We start from the raw sequence: 23,777 nt of genomic DNA, 5'->3' as shown, positions 1-23,777 counted from the left end.
TTCTGCCATTTATCGTATAGCTCCCCCCTACGCTAGTTCTACCAAAATGCATCACTTCAAATTTATCTGGATTGAATTCCATCTGCCATTTCTTTGCCCAAATTTCCAGCCTATCTATATCCTTCTGTAGCCTCTGACAATGTTCCTCACTATCTGCAAGTCCAGCCATTTTCGTGTCGTCCGCAAACTTACTGATCACCCCAGTTACACCATCTTCCAGATCGTTTATATAAATCACAAACAGTGATCACAAGAGGTGAGTAAACAAAATTAGAGTACGTGAGTTGGAGGGTAATATACAGCTATGGATTGAGAATTGGTTAATGGACAGAAAACAGAGTAGAAATAAATAGATCATTCTAGGGTTGGCAGGCTGTGACCAGTGGGGGTACCACAAGGAACCATGTTTGGGCCCAGGCTGTTCAGAATCTATATCAATGATTTGGATGTGGGGATCAATTGTAATATTTCCAACTTTGCTGATGACACAAAACTAGATGGGAATGCGAATTTTGAGGAGGATGCAAAGAGGCTTCAAGGCAGTTTAGACAGTTTAGCGAATGGGCAAGAACATGGCAGGTGGAGTATAATGCGGAAAAATAGGAAGTTATCCACAGTGGTTGGAAAATCACAAATGTAGAGTACTTTTTAAATGGTGCGAGATTGGAAAGTGTTGATACCCAAATGGACCTGGATGTCATTCTTCATGAGTCACTGAAAGCTAACATGAAGGTCGAAAAAGGTGATGTTGGCTTATATTGCAAGAGGATTTAAGTACGGAATAAAGACGTTTTGCTGAAATTGAATAGAGCCTTGGTGAGACTACACCTGGAGTATTGTGTATGTAATGATTTCAATCAGGCCATTGAGGTTGGCCTATTGGAAATGAACTCCCTGATTGGCCCATAACCTGCTCCTGGGCCTGGCGAGGCGAGCCATCAACAGGTCCAGGCAGCGGGCGATCGACGGGGTCATCCACCCTGACTGTCTGCTCCTCTACCGCGGCTATATTCACGGCCAGGTATCCCTGGAGAGGAAGCATGTGGTGTTCACGGGCGCAGTTGACGCCTTCCGTGCCCCCTGGGCACCGCAGGGGTTGGGGTGTATTATAAACCCCGAAAATCACATTATGATTTAATGTTTTAAGTTTCCTTTCGACTTTGTTTTTTGTTCGTGCTGTTCCCCCTCCTTTTGGGGAGCTGCCCCTTTTAATTTGTCCCTAAATTTGTCCCTAAATTAATGTGAGTTAAACCTAGGTAGGTAGGGACATGACCGGCGCAACTTGTGGGCCGAAGGGCCTGTTTGTGCTGTATTTTTTCTATGTTCTAAGAGTTCATTTATTTGGTTGGGGAGAAAAAAAAGTTCCCTGATTGGCCCATCAATTGACTCAATCAGGGAATCTTTTTCTTGTATTTAACTAGGAGTGTTAGTTCCTCTGGCACTCTTGAAGGTAGACTGCTGACTGATAGCACTCTGTGTACTGCTGTTGGAATTGTAAATGAAGGGATTTTGGTGAAGGACTTCTGCCTCTGAAGACTTACTACAGTGTACCGTTTTGGTCCCCTTACCTAAGGGAGGATATACTTTCCATTAAGGGAGTGTAGCAAATGTTGTTCGATTCCTGAGATGATGGGATCATCCTATGAGGAGAGTGGGTCTACATTCTCTGGAGTTTAAAAGAGCAAGATATGATCTCATTCAAACAAACAATTTTCTTACTGGGTTTTGACTGGGTAGATATAGGGAGTATGTTTCTCCTAGCTAAGGTCTGAAACCATGGAACATAGTCCCAAAATAGTGGTAACCCTTTAGGACTGTCCATGTCTCTCATAATCTTGTACACCTCAATCAGGTCGCCCCTCAGTCTTCTGTGCTCCAATGAAAACAACACAAACTTACGCAACCTCTCTTCATAACAACACCCTGGTGAATCTCCTCTGCACCCCCTCCAGTGCAATCACATCCTTCCGATAATGTGGCGAACAGAGCTGTGGCCTCACCAAAGTTCTATACAATTCCAACATGACTTCCCTGCTTTTGTAATCTATGCCTCAATTAATAAAGGCAAGGTATGCCTTTTTCACCACCCTACTAACATGCCTTTCCGCCTCCAGATATCTGTGGACAAACACACCAAAGTCCCTTTGTTCCACAGAACTTCCTAGTGTCCTACTATTCATTGAGTATTTTGTCAAATTACTCCTTCCAAAGTTTATCACCTCATACTTTTCAGGTTAAATTCCATCTACCACCTGTCTGCCACTTGTCTACTAACTAGAAGGACAAGGTGGGAACACCATCACCTGGAAGGTCCTCTCCAAGTCACTCACCATCCTGACTTGGAAATATATAGCCATTCCTTCACTGTCGCTGAGTCAAAATCCTGGAACTCTGTCCTCAACAGCACTGTGGGTGTGCCTATACCACAGAAACACAGCAGCTCACCACCACCTTCTTAAGGCTAATTAGGGATGGGCAATAAATGCTGGCCTAGTCAGTGGTGCCCACATCCCATAAGTAAATATTAAAAAAACTCCAATAAATTATTTAAACAAGATTTCCCCTTCACAATACCATGTTGACTCTGATTACATTGGATTTATCTAAATGCCCTCTTATAACATCTTAAATAACAACTTCTAGCATTTTCCCTGTGGCAGATGTTAAGCTAACTGGTCTATAGTTTCCTGCTTTCTGGCTCCCTCCATTTTTAGGACTTATTTCAGCTATTTTCCAATCCAATAGAACCGTCCCTGAATCTAGTGAATTGTGGAAAATTAAAAACAACACAACCATCTCACCAGCCACTTCTTTTAAGGCCCTAGGGTGAAATCTATCAGCACCCAGGGACTTGTCAACCCGCAGTTCCAACAATTTGCTCAGTACTACTTCCCTGGTGACTATAATTTTCTTGAATTCCTCCCTCCATTCCAAATTCTGACTTACAGCTATTTCTGGGATGCTACTTGTGTCCTCTATAATGCAGATCATTGCAAAATATCTGTACCATTCATCTCCTTATTTTTTATTAACTTTCCAGACTCACTTTGTGAGACCAATGGGCACTTAGTTAACTATTCTTTTTTAAATATCTATCAAAGCTCTTCCTAAATTTCTAGGCTTCTTTCTCCCGTACTCTAATTTTTCCTTCCTTATTAATGTTTTAGCCATTCTTTGCTTTTTAAAAAATATTCTGTCCAATCTTCTGACCTGCCACACATCTTTGAGAAATTATATTTCTCAGCTCGCCTCTCGAGTTCAACTCCGTTGTCCATGCTTAGACAAAGAAGGCAAATGGAATTTTGTCCTTCATTGCTAGAGGGATGGAGTTTAAAAACAGCGAGGTTATGTTGCAGCTGTATAAAGTGCTGGTGAGGCCACAACTGGAGTACTGTGTACAGTTTTGATCTCCTTACTTGAGAAAGGATATACTGGCACTGGAGGGGGTGCAGAGGAGATTCACTAGGTTGATTCCGGAGTTGAGAGGGTTGGCTTATGAGGAGAGACTGAGTAGACTGGGGCTATACTCATTGGAATTCAGAAGAATGAGGGGAGATCTTATAGAAACATATAAGATTATGAAGGGAACAGATAAGATAGAAGCAGGGAAGTTGTTTCCACTGGCAGGTGGAACTAGAACTAGGGGGCATGGCCTCAAAATAAAGGGAAGCAGATTTAGGACTGAGTTGAGGAGGAACTTCTTCACATAAAGGGTTGTGAATCTATGGAATTCCCTGCCCAGTGAAGCAGTTGAGGCTACCTCACTGAATGTTTTTAAGGCAAGGATAGATAAATTTTTGAACAGTAAAGGAATTAAGGGTGAGTGGGCAGATAATTGGAGCTAAGTCCACGAAAAGATCAGCCATGATCTTATTGAATGGCAGAGCAGGCTCGAGGGGCCAGATGGCCTACTCCTGCTCCTAGTTCTTATGTTCTTAAAACTGGTATTGAGGTCAGGAGCTGTCAGGACCCAAACTGAGCGTCAATGAGCAGGTTAGTGCCAGTTGGTAGCATTATCAAGAGCACCTTTCATCACTACTGATTTTCAGGAGTAGACTGATGGGTTAGTAATTAGCTGGGATAGATTTGTCCTATTGCAGACATGACAACCCTGGCCAATTTTCCACATCACTGGGCAGATGCCAGTGTTGTAGAAATTACTGGGGTGGGATTTTTCCATCCTGCCTGCCACGGGAATCGTAGCGGGCGGGGCATGCAAAGGTCCGTTGACATCGGGCAGGATTTTCCGGTTTTGGGACGAGCACAGCTGGAAAATCCCGCCCACGGTGTCAGAAAGGTTTTGTATGTCTGACCTTGTTAAACACATTTTATGGCTGGTGAAACCTAATCTTTGGGTTGATTGATGACATATCAATATTATTATTGATGGATCGTGTTTGTTAAGATACGTGACTTATTATATGATATACAAAATTATTCATTATGATTTCTTCTCTAATATCATATTTACATTATATATATATATGATTTATTTTCACAGATTCAATTGGCTGAAGTGTATATTTGACTAATGGGTGATTCATGAGGCCTTTGCAGGCTATGGCAACATCAGAAGAATTTTTCGGCCTTTAGAAGTTCCCTGATGACATCAAGCACAGGATGCTGTTGCTAAATGGATCCTTGTGAGGAAATATGCAAGTGCTAGCCACTGTAATAGTCAGGAGGAAGTCCTGGAACCAATTACTTAAGGCACCCAATGCAAGGGGGAAAACTGATGTTTTTTTTCAAGCAACAGTTACCATACACTAGCATTCAGTCTTGGCACATTCACATAGACAGCATTACTGGATTCAGTTTGAACAAACATTTACTTTGTGAACAAGTCGTGGAGCTGAAGTAACCCATTTAGCCAACTTCTAGTTTCAAACAGTTTGAAATGAACAAATAACTGTAATAAATAATTTACCTTTCTCATCATCGTAGGAGCCACCAGAGCTGTTGCTGTACCTTGATTCAAGACGTGCATGTGCTCTTATCACAACATTGTTGAACCTGAAGAAAATATGAAAAAATCTGCATACTGACAACATTCTAAAACAGGATATTTTAGACATAAAGAAAAACATGCAACTTTTAATGAAAAACATGTATGTTTTTTTATTTATGAGGGAATAGCTTAATTTTCTTCCCCATTCTTTCTCTTCCAAAAATGGTAATTCAAGTGACAGTTTCAGTATATTCCAATAGTAACTCTTTATGTGCATGCTTAGTTAGTAGCTATTATTTAACCATCCCTAGAGCGCTCAACCATGTCCTCACTCAGCATCCACAAACATGTATTTTAAAGCAAGGTGAATGAACAACAGTTAGGACTAGAAACTTTGGCAATTTGGCTCATTTCCCCCTTTCTCTTGCCTAGAGATATGGAGGCTGAATGCTGCAACTGCCTACTGAGTTAACAGGGCTAAATGCAATATCTATTTTACTATTATCCTGTCACTTCAGTTGCATCCCTCATCCCCACCACCTGCTTTCCTCTGTAACTGCAGTGGCATATTTGCAAGGTTGTTCTATTCAAGTCTAACATTAAAAAAGGAACAAGAAAAGCAACAGATCTAATACCGATTGACCCCTATGAATCCTACTTTTACACCTTCTTCCTGTCTGAATAAAAACTATTCACCACTATTTTCTGGTTACTGTGACTCAGCCATCTTTGGATCCACGCAACCACTGTGCTTTCCACAGGTTTCTGATTTACTGGCAAGCCTATAATGTGCTACTTTGTCAAACACCTTTTGGAAATCCATGAACCACATTACTCCATCAACCCTTTTTCTTAACCTGTCAAAAAAACTCAGTCAAATTAATTAAACCTGAAATGTCTTTAACAACCCTGTGCCGGCTTTACTAAATTAATCTATACTTGTCTAAATGATGATTATTGGGCAGAATTTTACCATCCACTGCCGGCAGATTTGCAAGCTGGGAATCTGTAAAATTCCCTAGGTGACCCTCCTCCCACTTTCCCTTCTACCCCCAATTTACCTGCAATTTTACAGGGAGCAGGCAAGGCCTAGGGCAGTCTGCCCATGCTCGTCCCAATTGAGGACCAATTACTTGCCACTTAAGGAGCACTTTCTGGTGGACCTCAGTTTGAGGCTGACAGGAAAAATTCAGGGGCAGTGAGATGGGGGGGGGGGGGGGGGGGGGGGAGCAGTGCTTTTCTACACTGGGTGCCCCCCCCACCACACCACATACTCCAGATCTTTCTCCATGGCAATGCCTCACCCAGAGTAAACTTGCCAATGCATCAGCACCCTTTTCTCCTGTAGTATAAATTGTGATCATTTGACATTTGGCATTCTTGCATTTGTCCTGATTGTTAATGTTGGAATCGCGTTGCAATGTAGTGCATGCTTTTGTCTGTAGGTGAGAGCAGCAGTATTAATTGGGGAAAGATGAGGGGAATTATTCTTAAGTATATAAGAACTGGTTTATACCAGTATGTTGGGGGCGGGGGGGGCAGTCAATGCTTGTGCTCTGTGATTGTGAATAAACCTGTGTTAAGGACAACACTGCCTCCACATTTGTCCTTGCACCAGATTTTTCCTTCGCTCAATGTACAAAAACTGACTTCAACACTGATAAGTGCAAGGCGAAAAGCTTCAGCAACAGGCCTTTCCTTCCAGCAATTGCATTAGTTAGCTCTTCATTCACCAAATAATGTCAGATATTAATATCTTTATAGCCTATAGGAAGGGCTATAATTTACTGAACATAGCATTCTATGATGACCTCAACAAGATAATTAGAGGAATACTCCACCAGGATACTCATTATTCTCGGTGATTTCAATGCCTGAGTGGGCATAGTCTGTAATACATGGAGAGCAGTACTAGGAGAGCACCGTATTGGCAGAACAAATGTCAATTGCCAGTTTCTTCTCTAAGTGCAGTGGGTTTGACCTGATCATCACAAAAATCGCCTTCCAGTAAGTAGAAAGCTGAAGTAAATATGGATGAACCCAACATCCAAACATTGGCCCATGTTGGGCTACAATATTTACTAACAGAGATCTCTTAATTGGTATTGGTGAGGCCGCAGCTGGAATACTGTGTGCAGTATTGGTCCCCTTATTTGCGGAAGGATATATTGGCCTTGGAGGGAGTGCAGAGAAGGTTCACCAGGTTGATACCAGAGATGAGGGGTGTTGACTATGAGGAGAGACTGAGCAGATTGGGTTTGTATTCGTTGGAATTTAGAAGGCTGAGGGGGGATCTTATAGAGACCTATAAGATAATGAAGGGGCTGGATAGGGTAGAGATGGAGAGATTCTTTCCACTTAGAAAGGAAACTAGAACTAGAGGGCACAGCCTCAAAATAAAGGGGGGTCAGTTTAGGACAGAGTTGAGGAGGAACTTCCTCTCTCAGAGGGTGGTGAATCTCAGGAATTCTCTGCCCACTGAAGTGGTGAAGGCTACCTCGTTGAATATGTTTAAATCACGGATAGATGGATTCCTGATCGGTAAGGGAATTAGGGGTTATGGGGATCAGGCGGGTAAGTGGAACTGATCCACTTCAGATCAGCCATGATCTTATTGAATGGCGGGGCAGGCTCGAGGGGCTAGATGGCCTACTCCTGCTCCTATTTCTTATGTTCTTATGAAATGCACTCTACCTGCTCCCTTGGATGTGCAGAATGCTGATCATATCATCGGCTTGCCAGGAGTATTGTGTCTTTGAAGTTAAAATCTAAGGCACTTCGGCATAGAGATAAGTCACAAAGGAAGCTTGATGTATCTGTTCTTAAAGACATGGCCAAGAGCCAAGAACTGGAACACAATCTCCCAGAGGACAATACTGTAATTTAAAATTCTTGGAAAAAGTTAAAGGGTGTTATTTACACCACAGCACCTGAGGTCCGAGGATTCCTTAAACAAAAGCATTAACACTGGTCCGACAACAATGACCAAGACAATAGGCATGCTTCTAGATGAAGTGCATGACGCTCACAAATCTTACCTGTCTGACAAGAAATCAGCAGCAAGAAACACCAGATATCACCATACAAAACGCATACTGCAGACCAAAATAGGAGAGGTGAAGAACCAATGATGGGAAAACAGGGCCGATCAACTTCAAGCAGCTGCCGATAAAAATGACCTAAAGATTCTACATGAAGGTCTGTGGTCATCAATAGCCCTAAACCAATGGTGTGATACCCTCTCAACAGATGGCAATCAGCTCCTAATAAATATGCTTAAGAAAGGGAATAGAAATGACCCTGGTAATTATAGACCGGTTAGTCTTACTTCGGTGGTTGGTAAATTGATGGAAAAGGTCCTTAGAGATGGGATTTACGACCATTTAGAAAGATGCGGATTAATCCGGGATAGTCAGCACGGATTTGTGAAGGGCAAGTCGTGCCTCACAAATTTGATAGAATTTTTTGAGGAGGTAACTAGGTGTGTTGATGAAGGTAGGGCAGTTGATGTCATATACATGGATTTTAGTAAGGCGTTTGATAAGGTCCCCCATGGTCGGCTTATGATGAAAGTGAAGAGGTGTGGGATAGAGGGAAAGTTGGCCGATTGGATAGGTAACTGGCTGTCTGATCGAAGACAGAGGGTGGTGGTGGATGGAAAATTTTCGGATTGGAGGCAGGTTGCTAGCGGAGTGCCGCAGGGATCACTGCTTGGTCCTCTGCTACTTGTGATTTTTATTAATGACTTAGAGGAGGGGGCTGAAGGGTGGATCAGTAAATTTGCTGATGACACCAAGATTGGTGGAGTAGTGGATGAGGTGGAGGGCTGTTGTAGGCTGCAAAGAGACATAGATAGGATGCAAAGCTGGACTGAAAAATGGCAAATGGAGTTTAACCCTGATAAATGTGAGGTGATTCATTTTGGTAGGACTAATTTAAATGTGGATTACAGGGTCAAAGGTAGGGTTCTGAAGACTGTGGAGGAACAGAGAGATCTTGGGGTTCATATCCACAGATCTCTAAAGGTTGCCACTCAAGTGGATAGAGCTGTGAAGAAGGCCTACAGTGTGTTAGCTTTTATTAACAGGGGGTTGGAGTTTAAGAGCCGTGGGGTTATGCTGCAACTGTACAGGACCTTGGTGAGACCACATTTGGAATATTGTGTGCAGTTCTGGTCACCTCACTATAAGAAGGATGTGGAAGCGCTGGAAAGAGTGCAGAGGAGATTTACCAGGATGTTGCCTGGTTTGGAGGGTAGGTCTTATGAGGAAAGGTTGAGGGAGCTAGGCCGTTCTCTCTGGAGCGGAGGAGGCTGAGGGGAGACTTAATAGAGGTTTATAAAATGATGAAGGGGATAGATAGAGTGAACGTTCAAAGACTATTTCCTCGGGTGGATGGAGCTATTACAAGGGGGCATAACTATAGGGTTCGTGGTGGGAGATACAGGAAGGATATCAGAGGTAGGTTCTTTACGCAGAGAGTGGTTGGGGTGTGGAATGGACTGCCTGCAGTGATAGTGGAGTCAGACACTTTAGGAACATTTAAGCGGTTATTGGATAGGCACATGGAGTACACCAGGATGATAGGGAGGGGATAGCTTGATCTTGGTTTCAGATAAAGCTCGGCACAACATCGTGGGCCGAAGGGCCTATTCTGTGCTGTACTGTTCTATGTTTCTATGTTCTATGCATGAGATTCTCTCTTGTTGAGCATTAATTATTTTCTAAACTTCTAAACCAACAATGCCATTGTGTGTGTTGAGTCCACATTGAGTCACTTCAAAAGCATTGCACTCTGGAAGAGCTTGCTCATTAACCTTCTCAAACAGAAGTCACAAAAGCCATATAGCATTTTTCTCTGGACAAGTTGCTGGGAGATAATGGTCATCATCTTCCACATGAAGTATGCAAGTACAGCATGATTCATATAGTTATGAAACTCACTAGTCTCGTCCACCTAATCTGGAACCAGAGCACAATGTCCCCCAAGACTACAAGGATGAACTAATCTCTATAAATGGAAAGAGAAAAAGTTCACCTGGGACAATCATCCTGGAATATCACTTCTTTCAAAGCAGGAAAATTCTTGCAAGTGTTATTCTTATTCAGATTGTCACTCACCACATTGATTCTGTGTACCCAGAATCACAGCGTGGCTTCCATGCAGGATGGAGAACAATGAACATGATCTTTGGAATATGTAAAATTGAAAAGTCCTGAAAACAAAATAAGGACCTCTAGGTGATGGTCATCGACCTGACCAAGGCTTTTAATACAGTAAACATGACTAAAGCATTTGCAGCTACCTTCAGTTAGAAGCTATCGGGACTTGATGGTTTGAGTTATAAGGAGAGGCTAGATAGACTGGGACTTTTTTCCCTGGAGTGTAGAAGACTTAGGGGTGATCTTATAGAGGTCTATAAATTAATGAGTGGCATAAATAAGGTAGATAGTCAACATCTTTTGTGTTAAGGATTTAGAGGAGTATACGCGATGTAGGAAGGAGCTTAAGAAGGAAATTAGGAGAGCGAGAAGGGGTCATGAGAAGACCTTGGCGGGTAAGATTAAGGAGAATCCCAAGGCTTTCTACAAATATGTCAAGAGTAAAAGGATGAGATGTGAAGGCATAGGACCCTTAAAAGGTGAAGGGGGAAAAGTTTGTGCGGAACCGTTAGAAATGGCGGAGCTGCTTAATGAATACTTTACCTCGGTATTCACGGTGGAAAGGGATCTGGGTGGTTGTACTGCTGGATTGCGGAGGACAGAAAGGATCGAGCATGTGGACATAAAGAAAGAGGATGTGTTGGAACTATTGAATGGCATCAAGGTTGGTAAGTCGCCGGGACCGGATGGGATGTACCCCAGGTTACTGTGGGAGGCGAGGGAGGAGATTGCGGAGCCTTTGGCGATGATCTTTGCATCGTCGATGGAGACGGGAGAGGTTCCGGAGGATTGGAGGATTGCGGATGTGGTCCCTATATTCAAGAAAGGGAACAGGGACAGCCCGGGAAATTACCGACCGGTGAGTCTAACCTCAGTGGTTGGTAAGTTGATGGAGAGGATCCTGAGAGACAGGATTTATGATCATCTAGAGAAGTTTAGTATGATCAAAAGTAGTCAGCACGGCTTTGTCAGGGGCAGGTCGTGCCTTACGAGCCTGGTTGAGTTCTTTGAAAATGTGACCAAGCACATTGACGAAGGAAGAGCGGTGGATGTGGTCTATATGGACTTCAGCAAAGCGTTCGATAAGGTCCCCCATGCAAGACTTCTTGAGAAAGTGAGAGGGCATGGGATCCAAGGGGCTGTTGCCTTGTGGATCCAGAACTGGCTTGCCTGCAGAAGGCAGAGAGTGGCTGTGGAGGGGTCTTTCTCTGCATGGAGGTCAGTGACCAGTGGAGTGCCCCAGGGATCTGTTCTGGGACCCTTGCTGTTTGTCATTTTCATAAATGACCTGGATGAGGAAGTGGAGGGATGGGTTGGTAAGTTTGCTGACGACACCAAGGTAGGTGGTGTTGTGGATAGTTTGGAGGGATGTCAGAAGTTGCAGCGAGACATAGATAGAATGCAAGACTGGGCGGAGAAGTGGCAGATGGACTTCAACCCGGATAAGTGTGTAGTGATCCATTTTGGCAGATCCAATGGGATGAAGCAGCAGTATAAAATGAAGGGTACCATTCTTAGCAGTGTAGAGGATCAGAAGGACCTTGGGGTCCGGGTCCATAGGACTCTTAAATCGGCCTCGCAGGTGGAGGATGCGGTCAAGAAGGCGTATGGCGTACTGGCCTTCATTAATCGAGGGATTGAGTTTAGGAGTCGGGAGATAATGCTGCAGCTTTATAGGACCCTGGTTAGACCCCACTTGGAGTACTGCGCGCAGTTCTGGTCACCTCATTACAGGAAAGATGTTGAAGCCATTGAAAGGGTGCAGAGGAGATTTACAAGGATGTTGCCTGGATTGGGGGGCATGCCTTATGAGGATAGGTTGAGGGAGCTTGGTCTCTTCTCCCTGGAGAGACGAAGGATGAGAGGTGACCTGATAGAGGTTTACAAGATGTTGAGGGGTCTGGATAGGGTGGACTCTCAGAGGCTATTTCCAAGGGCTGAAATGGTTGCTACGAGAGGACACAGGTTTAAGGTGCTGGGGGGTAGGTACAGGGGGGATGTCAGGGGTAAGTTTTTCACTCAGAGGGTGGTGGGTGAGTGGAATCGGCTGACGTCGGTGGTGGTGGAGGCAAACTCGTTGGGGTCTTTTAAGAGACTTCTGGATGAGTACATGGGATTTAATGGGATTGAGGGCTATAGATAGGCCTAGAGGTGGGGATGTGATCGGCGCAACTTGTGGGCCGAAGGGCCTGTTTGTGCTGTGGCTTTCTATGTTCTATGTTCTATGTTCTATCTTTTCCCAACCGTAAGGGAGTCTAAAACTAGAGGACATAGGTTTAAGGTGAGAGGGGAGAGATACAAAAGGGTCCAGAGGGGCAATTGTTTTACTTAGAGGGTGGTGAGTGTCTGGAACGGGCTGCCAGAGGTTGTAGTAGAAGCGCTACAATTTTGTCTTTTCGAAAGCATTTAGACAGTTACATGTGTAAGATTGGTTTAGATGGATATGGGCCAAATGCGGGCAATTGGGACTGGCAAAATGGTAAAAAGTGGGCGGCATGGACAAGTTGGGCCGAAGGGCCTGTTTCCATGCTGTAAACCTCAATAATTCTATAAGTGTTGAGTGGATGATCTATATGGCCTCCTCCTCAGGTCTCCAGCATCACAGATGCCAGTCTTTAGCCAAACGGTACAGTCCACATGTTATCAAGGAAAGGCTGAAGGTACTGGATATTTCAAAGGCTATGGGCCCTGACAATTTTCTGGTGATAGTACTAAAGACTTGTGCTCCCGAACTAACCATGCCCCTAGCCAAGGTGTTTCAGTACAGCTAGAAAGGCATTTACCATGCAATGTGGAAAATTACCCAGATATGTCCTGTTCACAAAAAGCAGGACAAGCCCAACCTGGTCAATTACCTCCCCATTAGTCTATTCTCGACCATGAGTAAAGATGGAAAGTGTCTACAGCAGTGCTATCAAGTGGCATGTCCTCAGCAATAACCTGCTCACTGATGCTTAGTTTGGATTCCACCAGTGCAACTCAGCTCCTGACCTTGGTTCAAACATGGACAAAAGAGCTGAACTGAAGAGTTCAGAAAGTGACTGCCTTTGACATCAAGGCTGCATTTAACTGAGTGTGACATCAAGGAGCCCCAGAAAACCTGTAGTCATTAAGAAGCAGGGCAAAATTTCTACACTGGTTGGAGTCATACCTATTACAAAGATGGCTGTGGTTGTTGGAGGTTAATCATTGTTGCAGGAGTTTCTCTGGGTAGTGTCCAAGGCCCATTCATCTTCTGCTGTTTCATTAATGACCTTCCCTCCATCAGAAGGCCAAAAGTGAAGTTGTTTGCTGATAATTACACAATATTCTGCATCATTTGCGACTCTGCAGATACCTAACCAGTTGATGTTCATATGCAACAAGACCTGGACAATACTCAGGCCTGGGCTGATAAGAGTCAACCAACATTCATGTCACACAAGTGCCAGACAATGACCATCTCCAGCAAGAGAATCTAACTATCTTCCCTTGATATTCAACAAAGAACAATACAGTACAGGAACAGGCCTATTAAGTCTCCCCTCATCCTCCGTCTTTCCAGGGAGAACAACCCCAGTTTACCCAATCTCTCCTCATAACTAAGCCCCTCCATACCAGGCAACATCCTGGTAAACCTCCTCTGTACTCTCTCCAAAGCCTCCACATCCTTCTGGTAGTGTGGCGACCAGAACTGGACGCAGTATTCCAAATGCGGCCGAACCAACGTTCTGTACATCTGCAACATCAGACCCCAACTTTTATACTCTATGCCCCGTCCTATAAAGGTAAGCATGCCATATGCCTTTTTCACCACCTTCTCCACCTGTGACGTCACCTTCAAGGATCTGTGGACTTGCACACCCAGGTCCCTCTGCGTATCTACACCCTTTATGGTTCTGCCATTTATCGTATAGCTCCTCCCTACATTATTTCTACCAAAATGCATCACTTCGCATTTATCAGGATTGAACTCCATCTGCCATTTCTTTGCCCAAATTTCCAGCCTATCTATATCCTTCTGTAGCTTCTGACAATGCTCCTCACTAACTGCAAGTCCTGCAGACATTACCATTGCTGAAATCCTCATTATCAAAATCTTGGGGGTTACCATTGACCAAAAACTGAACTGGATCAATCATTTAAATACTGTGGTTACAAGAGCAAGTCAGAAACTGGGAATTCTGCAGTGAGTAACTCACCTCCTGACTCCTCAAAGCCTGTCCACCATCTACAAGGCACAAGTCAGGTGTGTGACGTAATACTTGTCTGGATGAATGTGGTTTCAACACACAAGTTCAAAACTATACAGGATAAAGCAGCCCATTCCTTTAGCACCCCATCCACCACCATCAACATTCATTCTCTCCACCACTGAAGCACATTAACAGCGGTGTATGCCATCTACAAGATGCACTGCAGCAACTCTCTAAGGCCCCTTCAGCAGCACTTTCCAAACCCATGCCTTCTGCCACCCAGAAGGAAAAGCAAGACAGATGCATGGGAACACCACCAACTGCAAGTTCCCCTCCAAGTCACACCTCAACTTGACTTGGAATTATATCGCCATTCTTCACTGTCTCTCAGTCAAAATCCTTAAGCTCCCTTCTTCACAGCACAGTGGGTATTCCTACAATACGAGGGCAGCTCGCAACCATCTTTTCAAAGGGTAATTAAGAAAAGGCAATAAGTGTTGGGCTAGCCAGCGATGCCCACATCCCATGAATGAATAAAAGAAAACCGGATGGGTAGTGGAAGATTCTGGACAAATGTTTGCCCAGAAAGACATCCGGTGTCATTCACTCATTTCGTGATAGAATGATGACCAGTGTGAGGTAAAGTGGTACATCACTGGATGCCTTGTCTGTCATGAATGGCAAGGTTGTGAATTGGCTCCAACTTTGTTTGCTATATATTTCTTGGCCATGCTCTTTTGCATAGTCAAAGATCTTAAAATAGGAGTACACATTCAATTCAGGACAGACTAACTCTTCAAACTCGCAAGGGCTCAAGCCTTGCACAAATATTGCTGACCAGTTACCGAGTGAACTCTTGTTCATGGATGACTGCACTCTGAGCACTTATTGTAGAGGACACTCAAGCTGCTTGCTGATCGCTTTGTCCGAGCCTCAGAACACTTTGGCCTGACAATAAGACTAAAGAAGTATCTTATATCAACTCACCCTGGCCATGTACTCCAAGACCTCACAGTCCCTGTCAACAACACACTCCTCTGTCCAGTACAGAAATGTTTCTATCTTGGGAGTATCCTCCCCAATAACTCTGGTGGATGACAAAAATCAACCATTGCCTGACAGAAGCAAGCTCACTCAGCATTTGGCAGGTTCACTCACAGACTTTGGAAAGAGCATGAAGTTTGTTTCAGAACAAAAATCAAAGTCTACCAGGCAGTAGTTCTTACATCACTTCTTTATGGGTGTGAAGGTTGGGCAACCTACCACCATCACATAAAACAACTAGAACTATTTCATCTTCAACACCCGAGATCTATTTGCAACAAAAGGCAGGACAAAATCCCCAACATCGAGGTTTTTGTCAAGTGCTGCATATCTGACATTGAGAACATGCTCATCAGAACTTAATTTTGCTAGGTCAGTCATATGGTTTGCATGGAAGATTCCCATGTACCAAAGACAGCACTCTAAGGCCAGCTCAGCATGGGAACCTGCACCATAGGACGTCCCCAGAACTTTATATAAAAATAATCTGAAAGCCAACCTTGTGGCTTGCAAGCGGAATCCCAATTCATGGTTAAAAAAAACAAACTTAGACAGACCCAAATGGAAATGACTGTTATGTATTGTAACCAATGCATTTCTGTTTGATCAGTCACATGATGTATAGTTACATCATAAGAGACATTCGCGGGTTTTTCACTCTCTTCTAACTTGGACTGTAAGCAAGCAAAACCTATCTAATAAAGATCAACTAACTGGTTAAGTAACCCACCATGTGGCAACCTTTTCATCCTTTTATCTTGCTGTACAATGAGCTGACCACATTGTATATACCCAGATATATAATCTATACCCAGATTACTGTACACACAGAATTGTACCCAGGGAACTTTACCCAGTGAAATGTACCCAGAGAACTGTCCCCATGGAATTGGATCCAGAGAACTGTACCCGGAGAATTGTACACAGATAACTGTACCCAGAGAACTGTACCCAGTGAAATGTACCCAGAGAACTGTCCCCATGGAATTGGATCCAGAGAACTGTACCCAGAGAATTGTACCCAGAGAACTGTACCCAGAGAATTGTACCCAGAGAACTGTACCCAGAGAACTGTACCCAGAGAACTGTACCGAGAGAATTGTACCCAGAGAACTGTACCGAGAGAATTGTTTTCTAGCAAGATCATCAACAAAAAACAGTTTTAGACAAAACTGGCAGCGAGAAGCATTTTACAACAATAGCAAAGGCTAGGAGTAGCAATTACTTTAAAATGAACAGAAAGTACTCCAGACTGATCCTAGCTTTTTTCCTCTTGACCGAGACCCCAGAGAGAATGGAAGTTGGAGACGGGAAACCAAAAAAACCCAGTGAATTGACTGCAAAAGAAGTTGAAGTAAACAAGTGGAATGTAACAAAAAGAACAAAAGAAACCTTCAGTTTCAGGCCATTGACAACAATCTTTGATCTATACAAGGGAATTCCATCATTAGTCTACAAAGATGGTCTTTAGTATTGTCAGCGCATAATTATAATATCAAATATAGGGGATCAGAGCAACATGCCAATGCCGATGCCCTATCAAGATTGCTAATTTAGGACAAAACCCAATTACAGGATAGCTACATCAACATATTATACTTTCCCCAGTAAGAAGTCTCACACACCAGGTTAAAGTCCAACATGTCTGTTTGGTAGCACGAGCTTTCAGAGCGCTGCTCCTTCATCAGGTGAGTGAGACTCACCTGATGAAGGGGCAGCACTCTGAAAGCTCGTGATACCAAATAAACCTGTTGGACTTTAACCTGGTGTTGTGAGACTTCTTACTGTGCCACCCCAGTGAAACGCTGGTATCTCCACATCATGGCTATACTTTCCCAGGTAGAGAGTGTATCAATAACATTATCTCAGATGCAAAGGCACAAGAGGAATGATCCAGTGGTGGGGAAAGTTATAGACATGGCCTTAAGTGAAACAGCACTGGACAAATAAAGGAAGCATCCTGAATTCAGATCTTATATCATGAGGGAACTTGAATTAACTGTTCAAAATGGAATACAGCTATGAGGTTTCAGAGTGATCATTTCCCCATATTTGTAAAACCGAATCCTGGATCAACTGCATAGAGGTCATCCTGTGGTAGTAAGAATGGAAGAGCTTACAAGAAGCTATTTCTGATGGCTGGGACTTGACTCACAGATAGAAGAAAAAGTGGGGCAATGCCAGTTCTACGCTAAATGTGAAATACTCCATCTCTACAACCATTTTGGTTCATGGGAATGGCCAATAAAACCATGGCAGACAATACATAGAGACTTTGCGGGACCAATCGATGTTTCTTGTATCAGTTGACACACAGTCTAAATGGCCCAAAGTCATGATGATGAAATTTATCACGACAGAAAGAGCCATACAGAAGTTAAATGAGTTATTTGCAAGATTTGGAAGGCCTAAACAACTAGTCACTGATAACAGAACACAACTTACATCTAAGGAATTTGTGGATTACCTTAAGAGCAATGATATACAGCACATAAGGACTGCACCATATCATTGGTCCACTAATGGATTTGTGGAGAGGCTTGTACAGTCACTGAAGCATGCCACTGAAGTGTCAAAAGACGAAGGTTCATTATCCAGGAGAATAAACAACTTTCTTTCAGAAACAATGTCCTATCAGAACACTGCTCATGAGGCAATACAAAATTCACTGGCAATGTTGCTCTTGAGAAGGAAACTGAGAACCAAATTCAATTTACTTGTATCACTTGATTTTACATCATCGGATACTACAACAACAGTAGAGCAACAACAACATGCACAAGTTACTCGCCACAAATAAACATTGAAACAGAGGCGTTTTAATCAAAGAGGAGTTTTAGCAAGAAACTACAATCCTGCAATAATTCTAGCTAAGACAGGTCCGATTTCTTATACAATACAACTTGATGATGAGGGAATTTGGAGGAGACATACAGATCAAATCCTCACTAAAAAGAGTGAATTAGCGGAGTCTGTATCAGAAAGGCTTATGTCAGACACCCAAGGTTGTGAAATTCCGAAACAAAGGATTATTTCAGAATCGAGTTCAAATTATACTCCGAACAACTTACATCTATGGAAGCTGACAAGGAAGCAACTTCACAAGGTGAAGTACCTTGATATTAGTGAAGAACAGATTACAGAGGATACTGAAGTTTCCAGAATGCCGTAGCTTACCAAAACGGAATAGACGTATAGCAAAAAGACTTGCATATTAACTGCACATACATATATAATACTCAGTAATGAAACCTATGTCCATAGTGGGTAAATATTAATGTGTAAGGTTTGTTGTCATACTATTGAAGTAAAGTGGGAGGGATGTTATGTATTGTAAACCAATGCATCTTTGTTTAAATAGCCAAGTGACATGTAGTGCTATCAGCAGAGACATTCGTGATATTTTCCCTCCCTTCCTGGACTGTAAGCAAGCAACATCTTTCTAATAAAACTCAACTAACTCATTGGTAACCCACTGCTTAGCAACTTTTTCATCCTTTTAACTTGCTGTATAAATGTGCTGACCACATTAATACATAATACGCTGTCATCAAGTGATTTCAACATTTGAAGAGAACAGAGCATGTGCCTTCAGGACAAGTGAGTATGGTGCAAAGCCAATGCCTCCATCCCTCAAACACTGACTTTGTATGTAGTATTTGCAATTGGTTAAGAAAATCAAGACTTAGACTAATATCACATGAGATGACATCAACTTAGACTGCAAACCAGTCTTTTTCGTACTTGCTGAACACTCATCCATTGAAGCAACAGGAGAATCCAACAAACCAGGTGTGTTTCCACTATCCCTCATCTGTGTCAATGAACACCTCCAATATTGTTTCAGCCTTCAAACCAAGCAGATTGGATTGAGGCAATTTCAAGTTAACACACCAAGCATTCTTCCCTCCATAGATTCTACCCTAGAATACAATTTAAATTCTGGAATGTAGAAAAAAGTATTTTGAAAAGATTTTTTCTTTGAACTTGAAACCAGCATGCTACCAATTGAAATCTATTACTATTTTGCTGCCACTTATTGAGGATTTACTATAAAACAACTTTTAGCACCGAGTCTACAAGCTATTGATCAGATTTAGGATTTCACACAAACCTTTCATCAGTTTCCTTCATCATTCGTCCTTCATCTATTTCTGGGAAACTTTCCTGTCCAGCTACCAGGGTGTTAGTGCTAGATGTAGTTCCTGTAAAAAATAAATTAATAACCACTATGGCACAGGTTATTCAAGAACAGCTTTAACAAGCTGGCAAGAGTATATTTTCCTGTAATTGAAAGACTCGTTACTGGACAAATGAATCAGTGGAAATTAAAATATTAAAAATAAAACCAGTTTTCAATGTTTGTCTGCAATAGTACTGGATTCTATGTACTAATCAGCTGCAAAGCCTAACAATGCAGGAAAATAACTTTGGGTCTCTGCTTAAGCTGTTTTCTGGTGGGCAAAGTGACTTATTTATTCCACCTTCAATGCACATAAGTATTGGTCCTAGCAGTAGCAAAGTTAAATTAAGGCATTCAGGATATGATATTGTATTTTGGCCGACACATACAAAAATCATTACCAGACTTAATAGTATTAGCGTATGAAAACTTAGCAGCTTTCATGATATTCTTTTGTCTGCTGTTGCAACAGAATCATGAACCTACACTGCAATGTTCAGCTCAGAGCCTCAGACATTGGGCAGGATTTTCCGGCTGCTCTCGCCCCAAAACTGGAAAATCTCGCCTAAGGTCAACAGACCATTGCATGGTCTGCCCCCCGCCCGCAATGATTCCTGTGGCAGGTGGGATTGTGAAACTCTCCCCATTAGGCAAAATTTTCCTACTGGAGTTTTTCATGGTTCCCCCTTTGGGGATGGAGCCTCCTACTCTTTTGGCAGCCTGGATTGCCACAGAGATGTGATAACTCTGAAAACAGACAATATTTTGAGTCACTTGTTGTCTCAAGTGTAATCTTCAGCATGTCTCCAGCATTTTTGTTTTTACTTAAAAGATTATTTCTAATTATGTTTTGTTTGATGCAATCAAGTTAACATCTGATTTAAAATAGCAAACAAAAGAACATCATAGAAATATACTAAGCATCACCTTGTTTAGTGTCACAAAGAGTAATTTGGGTTATTTTTGTATCCTGGGTATTTTGAAGACATGATTACAACCAATCCATGTTTTAATTATTGCTCCATTTTTTTGCTTGCACGCCATTAGCTTTAACCTATCTCCACAATCCAATAAACCACTAACCACTAAAAATTTACTTACCAACAAGAGCAGTAAGCTTTTTGAATGCTGAGCATAAAAGAGTTAAGATTATCTTCTGATGGGACTGCAGTCATTGAAAACTTGAAAACAGTTAATTTATATTTCACATTATATATATATTTCACAGTTCTATGAAATACCAATCAGATGTATTTTAATAACACCTGGAATGTAATGGCAACTGTTAAGGGATAAGTGAGGTAAGAGCAAACCCTGACGAGTCAGCTAGGGATTCATTTCTCATTTTAATGTCGCCTCTAATTGCAAGGTTGAGGCAAGCTGCCTCATGCTTGCCACAAGCAACTCACCAATTAGCAGAGAGGAAACACAGAGCTACTACAGCTTCTTAAGGGTATGCAAAAGCATAAAGAGGAGTTTTTGTAATCAAAACAGAAAGTAACACTGTAGCTGGAGAGTGATGTCTATGGGTAAGAAAAATTCCAATGTGTCTCTGAAAGGAAAGTAAAGGCCTTGGTTTAATGTATCAGCCAAAAGAAAGCATTTCCCTCAGCACTGCCAGCAAATGCCAGCCTAGATTATGCATTTTAATCTTTGGAGAGAAGCTTGAACCCAGAATGTTCTGACTTGGAGGTGAGAGTGCTATCACTGAGTCAATGCTGGTGGCAACAACTAGCAGCCATTTACTATAGTTCCTACTCAAGACCCATTATAAATGCTTATGTCTCACCTGATGCAATTGTGGAAGTTTTGTTGCTTGCAGCAAAGCGGTAAAAAGGTGGATTATCACAATGCAGGACAACAGGGTTTACAGGCTCTGTCTGTTGCATCTCAAACAACAACTCTTCCATTGTCTGAATAGTGTTGTTACGACATAAATAGATGACTACTTTCTTTATCTGAAATGTGATAGATTCAGATTTATTACTGAAATTATAACTTTTATATAAATTATTTAATGTAGAAAAGGTTTGAGTGCACTTTACAAAAAGGTAAGGAAGCATGGACACTGATCCCAGGAGATGTTTGGGATTATTGCCAAAAAACAATTGTCTGTCAAAAACATGATTTTTAAGGAGTGTTACAATCTTGGTAGAGACCAGTAACTTTTGCTTGCTTTTTTGAAAATCCAAAAATCGAGGGATTTAAAGAATTTTAAGATATAAAAATCAATGAACATTCATACTGCACTCTACATTAAATAGTTGTGATATTAAAAGTACAATGTGCACAGAAACTCCTCATAGAACACTAATTAACATTTGAAATTACCAGTGCAATTGCATATACATTACAGAATACAGTTAATAAACTTTAGGCATTGTATGAAATAGATCCAAGTACAAAGGTCAGGTTTTTCAAATGGTAGTCTTAAAGAAAGAATTGTAACTTGCTGCCAAGTGTGTGACAGTGGTGGACAATAATTTCTTGGTTCCTTGATAAATCCAGCAAAGTGGTGAAACCGAGCAGATATACTCTGCTTTTATTGCTGCTCTGTGGGAAAGTGCATAGAATTATCAGCTCTGCTGGGGTGACATCAGGGATAGCTCAATAAGGTGTGTACAATCTTTTCGATTGGGGGCCATATTTGCTATATTATCCTCACTCAAGAGGCCAGCAAGAAAATTTCAAAAAGATAAGGTTTGGCAGAACAATAAACTGAATTTCAAATAAAAGTATTGGAGTTTTAAGGAAAGAAACAATTTCTGATCAAAAGTAAGGCAATGGAAGAGCAATAAATGTTAAAGTTGGTGAGGCCACACCTCGAGTTTTGTGTGCAGTTTTGGTGCCTTTATCTGAGGAAGGGTATCCTTGCACTGGAGGGAGTGCAGCGAAGGTTTGCCAGGTTGATTCCTTTGATTTGATTTGATTTATTATTGTCACGTATTAACATACAGTGAAAAGTATTGTTTCTTGCGCGCTATACAGACAAAACATACCGTTCATAGAGAAGGAAATGAGAGTGTGCAGAATGCAGTGTTACAGTCATAGCTAGGGTGTAGAGAAAGATCAACAGAATGCAAGGTAAGTCCTTTCAAAAGTCTGACAGCAGCAGGGAAGGAGCTGTTCTTGAGTCGGTTGGCACATGACCTCAGGTGGGCTTTCTTAACTATAGTATTGGCAGGGGGGGACCAGGACAGGTTGATGGTGATCTGGACACCTAAAAACGTGAAGCTCTCAACCCTTTCTACTTCGTCCCCATTGATGCAGACAGGGGCACGTTCTCCTTTACGCTTCCTGAAGTCAATGACAATCTCCTTCGTTTTGTTGACATTGAGGGAGAGATTATTGTTGCCGTACCAGTTCTTTTTCCCAAAGGAAGAAGGTGGGAGAGAGAATGTCCGGGGTGCACGGGGTCCTTAATTATGCTGGCTGCTTTGCCGAGGCAGTGGGAAGTGTAGACAGAGTCAATGGATGGGAGGCTGGTTTGCATGATGGATTGGGCTACATTCATGACCTTTTGTAGTTCCTTGCAGTCTTGGGCAGAGCAGGAGCCATACCAAGCTGTGATACGACCAGAAAGAATGCCTCCTATGGTGCATCTGTAAAAGTTGGTGAGAGTCGTAGCTGACATGTCAAATTTCCTTAGTCTTCTGAGAAAGTAGAGGCGTTGGTGGGCTTTCTTAACTATAGTGTCGGCATGGGGGGACCAGGACAGGTTGTTGGTGAACTGGACACCTAAAAACTTGAAGCTCTTGACCTTTTCTACTTCGTCCCCATTGATGTAGAGAGGGGCATGTTCTCCTTTACGCTTCCTGAAGTCAATGAAATCTCCTTTGTTTTGTTGACATTGAGGGAGAGATTATTGTTGCCGTACCAGTTCACCAGATTCTCTATCTCATTCCTGTACTCTGTCTCGTCATTGTTTGAGATCTGACCCATTACGGTGGTGTCGTCAGCAAACTTGAAAATCGAATTTGGAGGGAAATTTCGCCGCACAGTCATAGGTGTAGAGGAGTATAGTAGGGGGCTGAGAACACAGTCTTGTGGGGCACCGGTGTTGAGGATGATTGTGGAGGAGTGTTGTTGCCTATCCTTACTGACTGTGGTCTGTGAGTTAGGAAGTTCAGGATCCAGTCGCAGAGGGAAGTGCCGAGGCCCAGGCCATGGAGTTTGGAGATGAGTTTCGTGGGAATAATAGTGTTGAAGGCTGAATTGTAGTCAATAAATAGGAGTCTGACATAGGTGATGACCTGGGCTGGCAG

At 42.5% G+C, this 23,777-nt stretch overlaps 1 protein-coding gene across 2 annotated transcripts in view; it reads right to left on the bottom strand.

The window, feature by feature from the left end:
* The window catches only part of LOC144499778 (protein furry homolog), a 302,728-nt gene that overhangs the window by 93,238 nt on the left and 185,713 nt on the right, over positions 1 to 23,777 (bottom strand). For both annotated transcript variants that reach the window (XM_078222227.1, XM_078222228.1), the window contains exons 34-36: positions 21,302 to 21,470; positions 19,444 to 19,534; positions 4,928 to 5,013 (exon numbers count right to left, since the gene is read on the bottom strand). In XM_078222227.1, coding sequence (XP_078078353.1) covers positions 4,928 to 5,013; positions 19,444 to 19,534; positions 21,302 to 21,470 — 346 coding nt within the window. The remainder of the gene's footprint in view (positions 1 to 4,927; positions 5,014 to 19,443; positions 19,535 to 21,301; positions 21,471 to 23,777) is intronic.

Source organism: Mustelus asterias, chromosome 10, assembly GCF_964213995.1.
Source record: "Mustelus asterias chromosome 10, sMusAst1.hap1.1, whole genome shotgun sequence".
Taxonomy (NCBI): Eukaryota; Metazoa; Chordata; class Chondrichthyes; order Carcharhiniformes; family Triakidae; genus Mustelus; species Mustelus asterias.
The sequence above is the reverse complement of the archived record's forward strand: the minus strand, read 5'-3'. Positions and strand labels throughout refer to the sequence as shown.